The 17,459-nt window shown below is 39.8% G+C and overlaps 1 protein-coding gene across 3 annotated transcripts; it reads right to left on the bottom strand.

Moving 5' to 3' along the window:
* Positions 1-1,675: 1,675 nt before the first annotated feature.
* Positions 1,676-9,527, bottom strand: LOC118903983 (epididymal secretory glutathione peroxidase). Of its 3 annotated transcripts, XM_036869606.1 has the most exons (6): positions 9,443-9,527; positions 9,192-9,193; positions 6,485-6,638; positions 3,556-3,673; positions 2,999-3,098; positions 1,676-1,882 (listed from the first exon to the last, which is right to left on the bottom strand). In XM_036869606.1, exons 1-6 carry the CDS (start codon positions 9,525-9,527, stop codon positions 1,676-1,678), a joined length of 666 nt encoding a protein of 221 aa, XP_036725501.1. The 3 variants fall into 3 exon arrangements, with proteins under 3 accessions (XP_036725501.1, XP_036725500.1, XP_036725503.1); XM_036869605.1 differs by lacking the exon at positions 9,192-9,193 and having other exon boundaries at positions 9,447-9,527; XM_036869608.1 differs by lacking the exons at positions 1,676-1,882; positions 3,556-3,673 and having other exon boundaries at positions 3,037-3,098.
* Between the last annotated feature and the right edge of the window lie 7,932 nt (positions 9,528-17,459).

Raw genomic sequence — 17,459 nt, 5'->3', positions numbered from 1 at the left:
CTTTATATCCTATTATGGAGACACTCTGGCTTTCACAGTTAGCCTTTATTTGATGAGATATCATCCTCAGCCTTTAATCATCTTTTCCCAAGGCATCAATTTCTTCTAATAACAACTATACAATTCTATTACATTATTATTACCATTTCTCCCATATTTATCAAGCACCTGATACATCACATCTTCTTGTGCATATCCACCAGTGTAGCATCTCAGTTCAGGTTTGGTGAAAGTTTTAAAAACTGCTACTTTTTACCAGTGGCTGTTTGTGCTCCATCAATCCCCTCACTACCAACCAGATGGTGGGTAATTCAGCTTCAAAAATCTCATCTTATCATCCTCTTTCTCAGATCACTTTTGGTACTAACTGTTGTAGGTTGGGTTCCCCAGAAAGACTCCAAGATGGGGATTTGCATTCAGAAAGTTTACTGGGGCACTACCTCAGGGTCAACACCTGAGAAGCAATGAAGAGAATCAGAATTTGTCAGAGGGAAAAATTGGGCTGCAGTACAAGTGCAAAAGGGCAACTGCCTACCCCTTGGGGGTCTCCACCACTGGAATGAGTCCTTCAGAGTTGTCCTAAATTGAGAAGCCAGATCGTGGCTGTTATACCTCTCATTGACCAATAATTGCATACAGGCTGCCTCTGGAAATGAAATGTGACCTTGACCTGAGACAAGTCCTAAAGAGGGATGAGAGTTGAGATCCATCAGGTAACAACCTTTCAAGGACCTGGGATGGTAAATCCTTCTGTCCAGGGGGTTCAGGTAATTTGGTCAGTCCACCATCTGTGACAGTCACAGTGAGGAAGAAGAGAAAGGTATGATGAGTTTGAGCACAGGATAGGATTTAAAAACCACCACACTGATCCCTGTTGCTGCAGAAAACATTTTATTGGAGATAGGGTCAGGGCTGGTTCTGAAGCTGAGGAATCTAAGGTTGAGAGAGGAAAGACTGTCCTTCAAAGGGTGCTCTGCCCAAGTGTCAAAATCTGAATGCAGTAAAGATCAGACATAGGAAAGTTTTTGTAGGGTCCAAATTAGAAAGAGGCTCCAGTTCCCACTATTGTGAAGATGCCCTTCACTTCATGTGAGGCAATTTCCTGCTCCCACTCGACCTAGGGCTCCTACAGAAGAGTGACAGATCAGTGGGGACAGGGGTGGGCGGGGTGTCACAGATAAAGACTGATCCGAAAATGTTTGGAAATTGACATTTCATGTTTCTCCTGGGGAAGGAAATATGTTATGAAGTGGAACCTAAATTGTATGGCTATACACCCCATTGCTATTTCTACACCTTTAGGGTAGAGAGAGAAGGAGAAATCAGAATGTGTAGCAACGTTCTTTTTCAGGATATTGTGACAAACTGAACCTTCCTCACGGAAGGATGATTTTCCTTTGATGGATATGCATTATTAAATTTGTAACAGATGTCTGAGGATTTAGGGTTTCCATTCTGTTTTTTCTTCACCCACTTACTCTTGCAAGGGGAAATAGCAGTAGCCTTCTGAATATAAATCTACTTGGTAGAGAGTGGGAATTTTGGCACTATAGAGGTGATTTAGTCAAGTGGAGGCCATTTAGGAAGAGAGTGTAGTGAAAAGATGGATTTTTTTTTTTTTTGAACAGGTCTTCAGGTAAGAAGCAGGATGGCTCCTGCCCCCAACTTGGTCTTCCTATTCAGTTTTGAGCTGTTTCAAGTATGCCAGAATATCTGACTTGACTGTACTGACTGGAGCCTGATGGAACCAGCGCATGACAGGGACTCCATCAGGTCCCACCAGGAACTTTTCAAAATTCCAGCGGATGTCGTGGACCATGACGGGTTCCCAGGATATATGCTTGATTGAGCCCATAAGTTCAGAAGGGTGAGGACAGGATTGCTGAAGGAGAGAGATGGAAAAGAGAAATGACAGTATCATTTCTGCTCTTGGATGATTCAGGCTATTTTCACCCACAGGTAATCTGCTCCCTCTTATATCAAGATATTTTCATTTCCTCTGATTACTAATATATTCTCTGAATCACAAAGAGACCAACTACCAAGAATGTTGTAGATATTATAGCAAAAGTCTATTCCCTCTTTCTGTTTCTCCCTGTGACCACATCACAGAATCCTGCTGCTATAAATAAGCTATGTCACCTCTCTAGCTTTCAGTTTCCTTTTCTGTGAAGTGAATGGTTTAGATTAGAATGTAGTTTCCCAAGTCTTGATACTCCATGGGCCAGTAACATTTCAAAAATATCTTTTGGGACCAATAGGAGTTCCAACATTTTGTTTTGTCAAATAAGAGAAAATTTTAAAAACATCATTGCTTCACCATTTAGTTTTAAAAAGATAATTATAAGAATAAATTACATATAGGTACTAATCTTAGAATAAAGGGTAGCCCTATAAATCAGCTGAGTTTATGAAATCCTCCTTATATTGTCCTATTTTTTCAATTTACTGAGAATATATAAAAATCTCAACATAGGCCAGCTTTGGCCCACAGTTCAGCATCTGAGAACACTGAACTCTGATTGATGATCTTTAGGGGCCCGTTCAGCTCTCACATTCTCTATATCTAAGAGTCAGTGTTTCATAAAAGGCACTTACTACATTGTATTATACCTGATTTCTATGTCATCCTCTCCAGTATGAAATCATCAAGGAATAGGGACTGTTTCTATTCATCTTTATACCCTTATTATTTAGAAAACTGCCTTATAGATAGCAGGCACTCAACAAGTATACCTTGAATGTATAAATGAATGTCAGTGAACAAAAGAGGGTGGTCCCAGTGAAAGGTGCCACTCTATACAACTCTCTCCACCACACAAAGCCAGAGCATCATAGATACTAATAAATTAAGCCCCAATCCCTATGCTAATCTGGAGATCTCTTCCAAAGAGTCCAATCCCACCTCCAGGCAGGTGCCCTTGGATCCATTTCCACCACACCAACTCTATGCTAGGAATATTTGGGAAGAAGAGGCCTAGGTCAGTGATTAACTCACCTTCAAGAAGGTGAAGCCTTTCTGCTCTTTTTCGCCATTCACATCCCCTTTCTCAAAAAGCTGGAAATTAGGTACATATCCTCCTCCTGGACGGACATACCTGCAATGAACCATAATGTTCCCAGGAAGCTCCAGAATATATGAGAGAAAGTTATGATGGGGTACCAGAATTTGAGGTCATGAGAAAGGGGAGAGAGAGGTGGAGGTATAGAAAACAGGGCTGGGAAGGGAAAATAAGGCCATTTTTAAACTTTGGGCTCCCTGATTCACTTTATTTTCCCTATTCCACATCCTATCACTGTCTCCCCCTGCACTGTTTCTGTACCAGCAATACCAGGAGCTATTTCTGTGCTCCTGCTCCTCCGTGGTCCATCCAGTTCTCACTTCCCAGAGAGGGGGAGAGAGTGTCTGACACTGCCAGACTCATATCAGCAGAAGCCAAAGTTAAAATCAGTTTGCAGATGCCCCTAAGCCTATTAACCCACTACCCATCCCAGAAGTCCCCAATATGGAAGTGCCTCTGGAAACAGAGGAAAGGTAGACAAGCAGGCACTTACTTCAGTCCCGGAAGGATCTCTGAGTTCTCTCCTGGTTCTTGCTTTCCAAATTGGTTGCAGGGAAAGCCAAACACAACTAGGTCAAACGGCTTCAGCTCCTCCTGAAGTGCACTCAGTTCTATGGGTAGAGAAGGGACAATATGGCGGCCTGGCTAGAGAGCCTCCTTGTGTAGAGAAAGATCCTTAGAGATACCCATTTTACAGAGGAAAAAAGCAGAGGCCCAGGGAAGGAAAAAAAAAAAATCTAGGTCAGAAAGACTGTTCGTGGCAGGGCTGAAATTAGATACTGGATCTCCAAACATGTATTCAAAATGTTATAGTGCAGTATTTCCCAAATCTGCAGCACATCAGAATCAGGTGGGGGCCTTCCCTTAAAAATAGGGATACCCAGATTCCATTCCAGAAAAATTTCTGATTACATTCTTCTGAGATGGCTCCCCAGTCACCTTTATTATTCTAAAGCTCACCAGATCACTGCTGGTGGGATTGTAAAATGGTTTAAGTACTATGGAAAATAGTATGGAGGTTTCCCCAAAAATTAAAAATAGAACTACCATAGATCAGCATTCCCACTTCTGGGTATATATGCAAAGAATTCAAAATAGGGCCTCAAAGAGATATTTGCACATCCATGTTCATAGGAGCACTATTCATAAAAATCAAGAAGTGGAAGCAACACAAATGTCCATCAATGGATGAATGGATAAACAAATGTGGTATATCCGTACAATGGAATATTATTCAGCCTTAAAATGGAAGGAAATTCTGTCACATGCTACAACATGGATGAACCTTGATGACATTATGCTAAGTGAAATAGACTAGTCATGAAAAAGACAAATACTGCAGGTAAGACAAATACATTTGGTATCTAAAGTAGTCAAATTTATAGAAACAGAAGGTAGAATGGTGGTTACTAGGGGTTGGGGGGAAGGGGAAAAGAAGAGCTGTTATTTAATGGGTACAGAATTTCAGTTTTGCAAGATGGAAAAGTTCTGGAGATTTGTTTCACAAGAATGAATATTTTTAACACTACTGAACAGTATTCTTAAAAATGGTTAAAATGGTAAATTTTATGTCATGTCTTTTTGTACCACAATTAAAAAATGAAAAGCTCATCAGGTGATTTTTAAACAAAACTATGTTTAAACATCACTTCTCATCAGTTTGCCTTCCCTGGTTGGTTAATTGGTAGATTGAATCTCTCTTTTTAAAAGGAAAAGACACACACAATGAGAATGTGCTTCTCTCCTCTGCACAAGCTGGTTCATCCTGGGTGGAGTGTGGGTAAATCTGACAGGGGCAAAGAGAACCAGAGAAATTCCAAGTTGAGCTTCCTGGTGTTCTTCAACAGTCTTCAGGATGTTAAAGATGCATTCTACCCAAAAACCCTCATTGATATGCCAAAACACAAGCTTCCAACTGCCTTCTTCCCCAAGTTTTCCAATCTGTCTCCTCAGACTTTTATAATTGTCTTCTTTGTTCACCCTTTCTGAGCTAGATACTTTCAGTCCCCTAGCAAACACTAACCAGTCCCACCCAGATTCTGCTCAGCCAACGGGGTCAACTGATACCTCCTCTTAGTCCTTTTATTTTTATTTATTTATTTATTTTTGCAATATGAGATTGCTTTCCTGTTTCCAAATGGTTCCTTAGTACCTTTCCCCACATCCTCCACTCTTGTCTTTAGTCACTGTAGGTAATCACTTCCTCTACGAAAGAGACAATAAATTAGGAAACATGTCTACCAGTCCTTGAGTAGCTATTTCTCAGTTTCCTCATCTGTTATGTACAGAGTGGGAACTGAATAAATTGATTTTTAAAGTCCCTATAAAATGGTAAAATGAAGTATGGTCCAGTAGAATATTCTTCAGTCTTAAAAAAGAGGGAGGCAGTGGTCTAAACTCCAAGGTAACTTATTAATTTTAAAAAGCAAATTGGCAAATAGTATTTATAATATGTTATCAACTGGGGGAAAAGAAAAAAAAAGAATACCTATATATTTTGTAAACGATAATATTGGTCATCTGAAGGGAGGGGAAAGAGATGAAAAAACTTTTCACTCTAAACTTCTTTATTCCTTTAATTTTGAGCCTTGTGAATATATTAGCTTGTAAAAATATAACATAACCAAGAATTTAAAATCGAAGTTCTTATTAGTTCAAATATAAGAAGTGCATCTGTTTCTGAAAGAAAATAATCCTGTTCATTATTTATTGGCTTTCAAACAACATGGCCTAAGATATGAGAAAGATAAAATTCTGCCCTGAGTAATGTACAGAGAGGGAAAAACTACACTTAAAGGAGGCGTTGAGGTTGGAGAGGGAGTGTTTGCCTCTATTATGGCCTCCTCTACCAGCCCTTGCTCCAGTCAAATGTGCTCCAGGTATAAAGCCCCTTTCCCCTTTTCCCTGTCTTTGTAAGTTACATGTAAAACCCTGGAAAAGTCTCAAAAACATCAATCTTACCTCCTGTATTTACCAAGGAGACTTGAATCTTCAGGGAGGCTCCTAGATGTCAGATACATTATTGATTCTCCTGGAAATCTCAGGAGCAAAACAGAGGCAGGACATAGGAAGGGGTCAACAAACATTTTCTGTGAAGGTCCAGATAGTAATTTCAGATGGTCTCTGACACCATCACTCATACAACCACTCAACTCTGCCTTGTAGCTTAACATCCATCACAGACAATCTGTAAATGAGTGAGCATGGCTATGTTCAATAAAACTTTATTTACAAAAGTAGGCTGGCCAGATTTGCCCTGTGGACCATAGTTTACTGACTCCTGACATCAGGGAATAAAGTCATTTGATCATGAGTATTTATTTTGATACATATAATTAGAATTAGAATATAATTCCAACATGACTTAGAATATAATGAGCTGGAAAATTTATCCCCAAGGAGATTTGGTTATGAACTCTTACCAGGATGTTGAGCTGTCAGACCACGATAGGTGGCCACATTGACAAAAAGGACATGCTTGCCCACATACTGCTTGAACTGAATGTGTTCCTTTCCATTAAGAGTGAAAGCGTCATAATCATAGATGGTACCTTTCACATATTTGTAGCAATCCATCTGGAAGATTTTTAAAAATCGTAATATTAGTAACAATAATTCCTAACATCGGTATAACCTTTCAAAGCACTCAAAGAATAATGCATATATTAACTGAGACCCAGAAAACAAATAAGAGTTGTCTAAGGTGTCAATGACAAGACTGAAACTAGGTCTTGTGACTTGAAAGGCAATGGTTTTTTGAGCAACAATCAGTCAAGTCTCTCTATTATCCTGGCAGAGGTGAGATACCAGGAACTGCTTGGATGAATGGAAAAGAGCAGAGATTCATGAGCTGGAATGGGATGGCCTGGAAGTAAGTGGAGACAAACAGAAAAGCGCACTGCCTTTCATGCTTCTATGAAAATGAGGCTACTCCTTGTCTCTGTGTTGAAGGCATCTTGCCTGACTCCTTCAGTGAAGGGAAGGTTTTAAATTGCCTAAGTATTTTAGGATGGCCTTGTTACTTCTTTAACTTTCCCTAGGTCTTCTGACTTCTTACCCCACTCATCAGCATAGTGGAGTGGAAAGAGCTCTACTGGGGAATTAGAAGCCAGCTCTATTGTTAAATTTCTTTATGGACGTGGGCAATTCTCATCCTTGGCCCTCAGTTTCCCCACTGGTAAAATGAAGACATTTGTCTAGATTCCTATCAGATCCTCAAGGGGCCTTCCAGGTTTAACATTCTAGAATCTAATATTACCCCCACCTTGAGTAGTTTTCTCTCTCAATGCACTAGCCAATACTGTGAAATTCTAACTTTTTGTAGCTCCCAAGAAAGGAGATGGAGAGCTCAAAAATGCATCTGTGAACAGGTCACTAAAATCTGCCTAGCAGCATCCACCTTAGCACATACCCAGCTCCTCACCCATTGTGCTCGAGGTATCTAATACCTGCCTTCATCATCAGCTCCATCTAGCCTATACCTTATCAAATTTCCTGAACATATCTGAGCAAATTTCCACATAACAGAAATAAGCTCCACGTGAAATCACCACTGCCTGTTCTTAGGTTAAATTCTTCTACAGGCAGATCTCATCCTCTCCCTCCACTGTCTCTATCCATGCAGGGTGCATGCAGTACCCAAAGTGTGCCGACTCCACGGTGCTCACCAGCACATCCTGATCTCTCTCCCTATATCGGGGAAGCCACTACAAATGGCTTCTGGAATATAGGGAATGTAAAATCCGGAATTATGAAAAGAAAGCTAATGTCCAAACCACCCAGTGAGAAAAAGGCAGAGAGGTACTGACCAGAGAAAGGAGGGAAGGACATAATCTGATAAGAAAGGTCCAGACTTAAACCGGGATTAAACTAGACTTCCTGGAAATGCAATGGATTATAAAGGATTTTAGTCAAACACCATCTGCCCCCACCTAAAGAAGTGATCCAACACAAAACCAAACCAAACTCTACCACTGATTCTATCCCTAGCATACCAGGTTGTAGCTACTTAGGCTCTGCTCCTGGGGAGAGAGGCATTTTCTCCACACAGGCTTTCGCACCTTTGCCTAAATGCATACACATATACACACACCAGCAAAACTGAGACATGTATAAAGAGAACATTGTATCATAGCATCCATTCCTATCTCCCTGATGCCTGGTTCCAAGCTAAACATTTTTAAGAATTTTCCTTTTTCCCCCCCTGTGCTACTGCAATGAAAATTACTGAAAATCATGTAGGGTACCAGAATGTGGGGACTTAGACTCTGAACTTGAAGACTCCTCTTAGTCCAGTCCAGCTTACTCCTGGTATTCATTGCTGTTTCACATTTATTTAAGTCTGTATGATATGTCTCAAATACTTCCAGACTCAGCTTTTATTAAACAAATTCTACAGCCCAGAATCTCCACACCCAAGTAGACAGCACTGGATAACATAAAATCCATATCAACTCTCAAAAATAGGGAAATCACTCAGGAGGCTATCTAGTCAAGAGGGAGGAAAATCTTACTAGAGTTGCCTTTTATAGAACACATTATATGCATAATAATTATTGCTCACCCACCCAGTAATTGGGTGAGCAGGTGGGTAGATACTGTTACACACACATTTATGATGAGAAAGCAGAGACTAACAGAGGTGAGTTGACTTGTCTAAGGCCAAAAGTGATAACCCACTATGTGAATGAGAGTTCGCTTGCCCCTAACTTCATGATTCCTTTTTGCTTCTGAGTCATCTAGTTCATTGCTATTCTTCCCTGAACTGCTCCTGCCACTGCCATACAAACATTTTCATCAATAAGGCAACTGAGCCATGAATTGGAAATAGAACTGAGGCCAGAATCCAAGACTCCTGATTTCAGATCCAGCTGTTTTAGGCCTCCAATTATTTTTTTCCATATGTTTTATGTTTCTCTGATAACTCTCTGATTTTATCCATCCCTAAAACTTCCACATTAGTTTTTTTCCACCTCTTCATGGGTTTCCTGCTTAGCTGGTCTGAGATGACTCAACTCAGCCTCTCCTCCAAACCCTGGTCCCCAGCCACTCTGATGCCCACCACTGCCCCGTGCCTCAGACCCAGCTCTGATGCACAGACTGATGTGGCTGGAGGGGTATCCAGGCGACCTCTACCTGGAGAAGGAGGGGAGAAAGGACCACAGTAAAAAGACACTCTCGTCCCTACCCATATTCAACTCAAGGAACACCCATTCATAGGAGTGAAGAAAATTCAAGGAGAAGAGAAGAAAGGTTTAGGGGAACCCACAAAGAGGGAGAAAGCAGAGGTCAGAGTCTTACAAGAAGGACTGAGGGCAAGATTTGGGAGCAGGACAGAAGGCTCCACCTTTGAGCCCTGTCCCATCCTCTCTGGTGGTCACTCACCTTCTCCAGCTTAGAATTTGACTGCATGAAGCCAGCTAGGAAAAGGGGGAAAAGATAGGAGGCCCTTAACTGTACAGTCATGACTAGTATCTGTAGATCACTAGTCTGAGAGTCTGAGGTTGTCGGGTACCTGGCAGCCTTTTGATACCCTGGCAGGGACTAGCCCAAGCCTATGCAGGCCAGTTTCAGGGTGGCAAGGATTTCTGGGGCGTGAGTAGAGCAAGAGGACATAGAATTCAAACCACATCCTCACCTACACACACCCCCGTGAGCACTCAGCGCTCACTAGTGCGATGAGGACCCGTGACTCACATAAATTCTGGCAGAATTATGAAAAGGTGAGGGCAAGTGCTCCACAGTCCTTGAAGACTATTGTCTATTTTTTCTGAGTGGATAGCCGTATCTAGGTGCAGACATCTCAGTAAAGTCACTGCAAAAAGGCATGACTAGACATTCCAAATACTAATCCTAATATTATTATGTAAGTTAAAAAAAAAATCAAAGAATGGACCACATGTGATCCATTAGAAGGAAACTGGGCCTGAGGAAGGGAAAAATATTTGCACGTTAATATGTTCACTGTACAAATGTTTACAAATGCTTTCATGTGCTTACTAGTCAGTAAGAAAAACCAAGCAGCCCAAGAGAAACATGGGCACCAGACAGTAAACCAAGTGGCGTCTGTAGTACGATACAATGTTCTCCCTTACCAATAATCAAAGAGGTATAAACAAGAATAGTTGCATTTTGCATTTATCAGATTGGTCAAAGTTCAAAGGAATGGAGGTGCCCAGTCTCCGTGTTAGTCTGGTATAGGAGGCTCTTACACACTAGGTGGGGGCAGGGAGGACTACTAATAGCCGACAACTTTCTGGAGGATAATCTGCCATTTTGAATGCGATGCTTTTTTTTAAGTAAATAACTTTAAAAATTTTTTTTTAATTTTGAAATAATTATAAATGTATAGGAAGTTGCAAACACTCCTTTTAATCTCCTGGAAGCCTGAAGGCCCAAGAAGGATAATGGAAGTGAGACTCAAGTTCCTCTAAGGATAAAAATGCTTTGCCTCTCAACCATCATAAGAACCCCCATCCATTCAGCAACAGTTTCCAACCACTGCTCAATAGTCTAAGCCAAAAGTTTAGAATAGATGAGTTGATGATGCAGACCTGGAGCCCTAGGAATTGCTGAGTTTCTCACGTAAATAACATATTTAAATCCCACCAACTTCATTGGGGGGCTGACCAGTAACTTTCTCTTGTCTACAATACAGTTTTACTTTCTGGACCTCAAGTGCTAAGGTTTGAGTTAATCATACTCCTAAATTCATGATTACTTGTCCTTGTAAGGTTCCTGTCTTGTTTTATTTATTATTCATACCCAAACTTCATTGATTTTTGATTCCTCTCTCCCTATAGGTAAAATATGTTTAATATGCATAGTGTTCTTATTCTTGGAACAGTTGTATATTCCTCATCAGATTATTAGCTCCTTGAAGTTTAAAAAATTATTTGGTTTTTTTTTTCCATTTAAATCTCAGATTTAAAGGGTTGAATTAATCAAACTTTTAAATTTATGGCAGTTTATCATCATTAGGCTGTGCAATGATTCTCTTCTTATATTAATTAAAAAAATTTTTTGTCCCCAATCCACTCTCATTTTCCTACCTGTCAGAGAGGAGGAGTGGCAAGGAAACAGTTACTACAGACTGGAAAGTTGGCAACATTTGTTCTGTTGCAACAAAACATTTGGTGAAACTGTTGCCTGATGACTTAGAAGGCAAAATGACTAAAACAAGGATGAATGCGGTCCCTAGGGCTTTGAAATTACAAGGGGTGAATTCAGCAACTAACTGTGCTGTAAGGAGATAACTAACAAAGAGATATTGAAAAATATTTGGATTAGTTGAAGAGGATCGGGTTTGTTTGCCTTTACCACTCTTCCCACACTCTTCTTCCTCCTCCCACAGGATTTGGGCTGACAGCTCAGCTTTACTCCCACGTTTATTGAAACGATAAATTCTTCCCCTCCAATTCTCAGTTCATTTCCAACCAGCCCCCTCCCTCTTCCAGGTTGACGTAAGAAGCTGCCTCCCCTTCCTTAAAACTGAGGTCTGAGTAGGGTTTAATTCTTGCTTCTGGTGGAATCTGGGTATTCTTGAATTCTCTTGGAAAACAGAAGATTTTTGTTATCCCAGATTTCTGATCTCTTCTCAGAAGCCTCTAATCTAGAGGGAGGAGCCCAAAACAATGACTGCTGGTGCAGCCACAAAGCTCTCAAAGCCCTTTAAGTCAGCTATACAGATTTTCTGCTTTGTGGCCCCTTCCCACCCACAGATACTTTGCCCAGCTACAGTTCAAGAACTATGGAGATTAAAATATCAAGCTTCATAAATAGTGTACTTCAATTCCTTCATCTTTCCCAGGATATGTGACTTTGGGCAAGTTACCCTCTGTGCCTCTGGTCCCATTTGTGAAATTGGGAGAATACTATGAACTTCATCGGACTAATTTAAAAAATAAAGGAGATAATTCATTTAAACTCTTAGCACTGGACTTAGTCCAAGGTAAACACCCATCGTTAATTTAACAGATGAAGAAACTGATGCTCAAATAGAAAAACTGACTTATCCAAAGTTACGTGGAATTACACACTGCTTCTCCCTTGCTGTTATAAATTCCTTACTTTCTTAATCACTTAATGTTTGCTCATCACACAATAACTAACTCCTAGAGTAGAAGAGAAAATTTCATCAGGTCAAGTGGCCTAAAATCTCTGCCTTCCCAAGTCTCTGTGTCCCATTGTCTTAGTTTCCCTGGAAACAAGAGCTCTGACCCGGAGAAGAAAAGGTTTAAGAGCTCATGCTCAGCAGGGGGCTACATGGAGCCACTTCCTGTCACTGTCTACCTGACTGTATCGTATAACTGCTGCCTTCTCTTCATACTTTCTACCAGAGCCACATGTCAAATTCCTGTCATTTCCCTTCTGGAATGCTGAAATAATTTCCTACTTGTCATGTGTTCTCTCTTCCAAGTTCTTCCCCTTCAATGCTTTTTTTCCTTCACCTGCTGCTACTGGAGCTGCTGAACACTTGTCTGATGATATCCCTCCACCGACAGTGAGCCAATAAGGCTAACTAATTTATTAGAGCATCAAATCCAGAATCTCCAGCATGGTATCTAAATTGCTCCTGATGTGATCTCAGCCTCCTTCTCAGTCTTAACTCTCAGTAGCTCCTCCTGTGAATCTCATTCTTCAGACACGCTAAATACTCTCCATTCCTTGAAACACTTTGGATTTAGGTTCTTGATCTTGGAGGTCAATTACACTGATTACTTGGGGATTCCACCTTCCCTGCCCCAAATTATCTATATATTTATTTCCATTGAAAGGACAGGGAATGAAATTTTATCAATTTTACCAAACAAGATTTTAGGTTTGAAATGTTTGTCACCTGAGCCATAGATTAAGTCTGAAAACCAGTCCAGATTTAAATTAAACAATAAGAACTGTCACTTCCTGACTTTAAAAATCTTGTAATTGCTAATAGTCCATAATCTTAAATAGAACGGCAAAAATCAACATGTCTCAAGCACTGCCTATTTTCCCCAGTCAGACTCCAGTTTTTCCTTGAGGTAGGTTTCTTATGAGGATAACTTTCTTGCCCACAGCTAGTGGGTGGCAGCTTAAAGTCAAATAAAGCCTTTCAGACTCTGTCTTAGCCTCTGTTAATGACTTAATCTTACCTAAAAATCAGCACCAAGTTTCTTGTGTTAGTTCCTTTGATCATAGAGGAAACAGGTTCAGTTTTTTCTGAGATGTAGTCCACCTCTTCACCCCAGATTCAATCACAGCCTCTACAACCACCCAAATATGATTTAGAGATTTTTGTCCACCATTTAGTTTTACTTGGATATTTTCCCTGAATTAGACAATCTCCATTGGCATCTGGGATCCCCATCCAGGTCTCCAGGATTTTCCTGTGTTGCAAGTGTGGGTTACAAGTGTGAAACGTAGGATCTACTCCTAAGTCTGCCATTTTAAAGTTGTATTGCTTATGTTTACATAGAATTTGTAGTTGACAAATCTCCTTCACATCAAGGATTTCATTTAGCCTTCACAATCAGCCAGTTACAAAGGTAGAACAGGCATTATTTGCTCACATTTTCAATGGAAAAGTGAGGTTCAGAGAGGAGAAGTGACAAGCAAAGTCTCATTAATAGTGTAGACCTAGACCATAAACCTGAGTTTTTATTTCAAATCCACTTGTCTCTCCACTCTAGGTTCAACTCCCAATAAAATATATGTTTGGAAATGAAGGGAAGTTCTAGAGAGACCACTTTCCTTTTGCATTTAATTTTCATCCTCATGTGTTCTTAACCTTCTGACCTCCTTCCCCAAACATGATAAGGAAGCTCACTTCTGGTCCAGGCTGATTCTGGCCCTGAGCCTTCACTGAAACAGCTGGTCCTGACACACAGATTTTCTGAAGTGTCTGTCACTCATGCCAAGCTTTCCTCCTCCAACCTGCTACAGGAAGAATTCTGCTTCTTGGAGGTTGGGGGAGGGGGATAGGGGGAGGCAGTGAGAGGAAGGATGTGTACTCTCTTAGGCAGTGTTCTTGTCTGTTCAGTCTTAATGGGCTTGGGGGAGGGAGTGGGAGAGAGAGCTCTGTGTCCATGCACAACCACAGGAATTTGAGTAACCCACACCATTCAAACCCAGATGCCCTCCCACCTGGAAATTCTCCAGTCTGTGTCTCAGGCCCTTGCTGCTCCCAGAGAAAGAATAAATATGCCCATTTCACCAATACACATTGCAAGCCATCACCAACTCAATACAACTGTGGGACATTGAGAAAATATCAAAATCACCAAAGTCCCTTCTAAGGCTGACATTCTTCGTTTATTTTCTCAGTTTTGAACGATTCTGGTCACCTTTAAAACTGATTTGATCAGTTATTACCCCTAGAAGATTGGGAAATGAGAGTAGGAAGCCAGAAATTTTACAAATGTTAAGCTCTAGTGTTTCTTATGGTTCGTGTTTCCCAGGCCACAACTGTATACATGAGAAGAAGATGCTCAGTAAAGTGGAGAGACTGCCTCGTCCAAGTCACAAGGCCAGGGCTAGACACATCCACAACTCTGCCCCTACAACAGTCTCTATCCCTGTTACAGCCAGATCAGATTTAGAACAACTAATTTATCCAATAGTTCCTAAACTGACTTTATAACTTCTCTTTCAAACCTGGATTCATTCAAGGTTCATGTTTTGATACTGATTATGTCCTTTTCGTATCTTTTATTTTAAATCCAGAACAATCCCACTAGGTTTCTCTTTTATGGCATTTTTGAAGTTATAAGTCCAGTTGTCCTGATAAATATGCCACATTTTTAGTTGTCTCATTTTTTCCTCACAGTGTCATTCTTCCCCTACACAGGCAGACCTTGTTTTATTGCACTTCACTTTACTGCACTTTTATAAATTGAAGGTTTGTGGCAACCCTGAGTTGAGCAAGTCTATTGGCACCATTTTTCCAACAGCATTATTTTTTTTTAGTTTATTAATTAATTAATTTATTTTTGGCTGAGTTGGGTCTCCGTTGCTGCACGTGGGCTTTCTCTACTTGCAGTGAGTGGGGGTTACTCTTCCTTGAGGTGCGCTGGCTTCTCATTGCAGTGGCTTCACTTGTTGCGGAGCATGGGCTCTAGGCGCGTGGGCTCAGTAGTTGTGACTCGTGGGCTCTAGAGCGCAGGCTCAGTAGTTGTGGTGCACGGGCTTAGTTGCTCCGAGGCATGTGGGATCTTTCCGGACCAGGGCTTGAACCCATGTTCTCTGCATTGGCAGGTGGATTCTTAACCACTGCACCACCAGGGAAATCCCGGCATTATTTTTTTAATTAAGGCATGTACATTGTTTTTTTAGACATAATGCTATATTAAACACTTAATAGTATAGTATAAACATAACTTTTATACCCACTGGGAAACCAAAAAAAAAAAAATTTGTGTGACTCTCTTTATTGCAGTGGTCTGGAAGCAACCAAACACACAGTATCTCTAAGGTGTGCCTATATTTCTTGTTTTGGAAGTGAGGTCAAAGACTTGGATGGACTAGAATTTTGTGAATGTTATAGTCATCCCTGAGTATCTGCCAGGGATTGGTTCCAGGAGCCCCTATGGATACCCAAATCTGCAGATGCCCAAGTCCCTTATATAAAATAGCACAATACAACGGATACAGCCAGCACTTTGTATCCACGTGTTTTGTATCCATCGATTTAACCAACTGCAGATGGCTGACTGTATAAGGTAGGAGTAAGGTTTTAATTTCTTTTCCCATGGATATCCAATTGAATCATCACTATTTATTTAAAAGACCATCCTTTATTTTTCTATTACTTTGCATTGTACTTTGTCATAAATCAAGAGTCCTTACATACACAAGTCTATTTCTGAGCTCTCTATTTCTTTCCATTGTTCTATTTGTTTATTCTTAAAACAAACAACTTTTAATGTACCTTTTTTTCATTGAACAACCTTTTATTGAGCTTCTACTATGTGCCATACAAGGTTAAAAAACAAAGCCTTTATAAATATGAAAGCTTAGTTTGTTCTTTTTCAATAAACTGAATCAATTGAAAGCAAGCTCTTTGTTCCCAAGAATGAGTTATAATTTAGCTGCTTCATTTTTGTCAGTAGAATGCCAACTGAAGTAAAAAATCCCGAAATAAAAGGAACCAATGATGAAATTATTTCTGTCACTGATGATAGTGAAAAATAATTTGTAGATATTGATGATGATCTTTTAGAAGTAGAAACATTTACACAGGAGGAAATGGATATATACCCATCAGACTATGAAGGTCAGTTCATTTAGCTAATCTTTTTGTTTGACCTTACTAATTTGATATTGGTGACTGATTATCTGAGATAACTTAGTCTTGAATCTGAATTGGCAGGTATATAATAGCCTAAAGCCAAATATTTAAAGAGAACTTAATATTTATGAAATGCTAAGCATGTTTAAGGTAGATTTTAACATATAGTTTTAAAAATGAATTTTGATATTTTATGAAGCAAGTTCTCCCACCCTCTTCAAAAGCGTCTTGACGATTTTTGTCCATTTGCACTTACACTTAAGTTTCTTAAGCATCTTTTCCAAATTCCTCAGGAATGTCTGTTAGGATTTTGGTTGAGATTGTATTGAATCTATAGAATAGTTTAGGTAGAATTGACATTTTTACAGTGTTTACTCTTCTAATCCATTAAGATAATATACCTCAGAATTAATTTAGAGCTCTTCAAAACTGTGCCAGTTAAGACATATTTCTCATCATAAAGATCTAGTCATCTTTTGTTGAGTTTACTGCTAGGTATTTGATTATTTTATGTAATTTAAAAATTAAGTTTAATTTTTTAAAGGTTTCTGAAAATATATAAATATAATAAAATTTGTATTGATTCTTTTATCTAGCAACTTTGCTAAATCCACATAATTATAATAATTTATTGCTAGTTTCTTTTAAAATTATATGTTCATAAGGTATGCTAATGGTAGTTTCATTTGTTTCTAATCTTTGTACATTAAATTTCCCTTTTTTGCCTTCAAGTCACTGGCCAGGTTTGCCAATACAACACTGAATTGAATTGAAGTAGTAGTAGAGACATTCTTTCCTTGAATATTATTTCAAGGGGTAATGATTAAATATTTCACCATTAAGTATGATATTTGCTGTAGACTTGTGTTAGATACTTTTTATCAGGTTGAAAAGGTCTCTTGTATTCTTAGTTTGCTGTGAGTTTAAAATATGAGTTGTTGGTCTGAAACAAATAGGCTGCCAGATATTTCTCCAGCAAAGATGAGTTTATTCAGGATGAGCAGAGAATTGCATTTCAGGGTCTGCAACCGTGGTGAGCCACGTGCCAGTCCCCACAGGCAAGGAAAGAGACCGCTTTTACAGAGAGGAAAAGGAAGTTGGGCGGGCTACAGTAAACAAAGAATCCATGGCTT

The sequence above is a fragment of the Balaenoptera musculus genome, chromosome 11 (assembly GCF_009873245.2).
Source record: "Balaenoptera musculus isolate JJ_BM4_2016_0621 chromosome 11, mBalMus1.pri.v3, whole genome shotgun sequence".
Classification (NCBI taxonomy): domain Eukaryota; kingdom Metazoa; phylum Chordata; class Mammalia; order Artiodactyla; family Balaenopteridae; genus Balaenoptera; species Balaenoptera musculus.
The sequence above is the reverse complement of the archived record's forward strand: the minus strand, read 5'-3'. Positions and strand labels throughout refer to the sequence as shown.

Excerpts from the sequence above, each read along its gene's own strand:
- LOC118903983 (XM_036869606.1), bottom strand. The coding sequence starts at position 9,527 with ATGACTGTACAGTTAAGGGCCTCCTATCTTTTCCCCCTTTTCCTAGCT. Across the intron at positions 3,099-3,555 it reads GAGATCCTTCCGGGACTGAA|GTATGTCCGTCCAGGAGGAG; the intron begins GTAAGTGCCTGC and ends GGTTCATTGCAG. Across the intron at positions 1,883-2,998 it reads AAGGCTTCACCTTCTTGAAG|CAATCCTGTCCTCACCCTTC; the intron begins GTGAGTTAATCA and ends TCTCTCCTTCAG.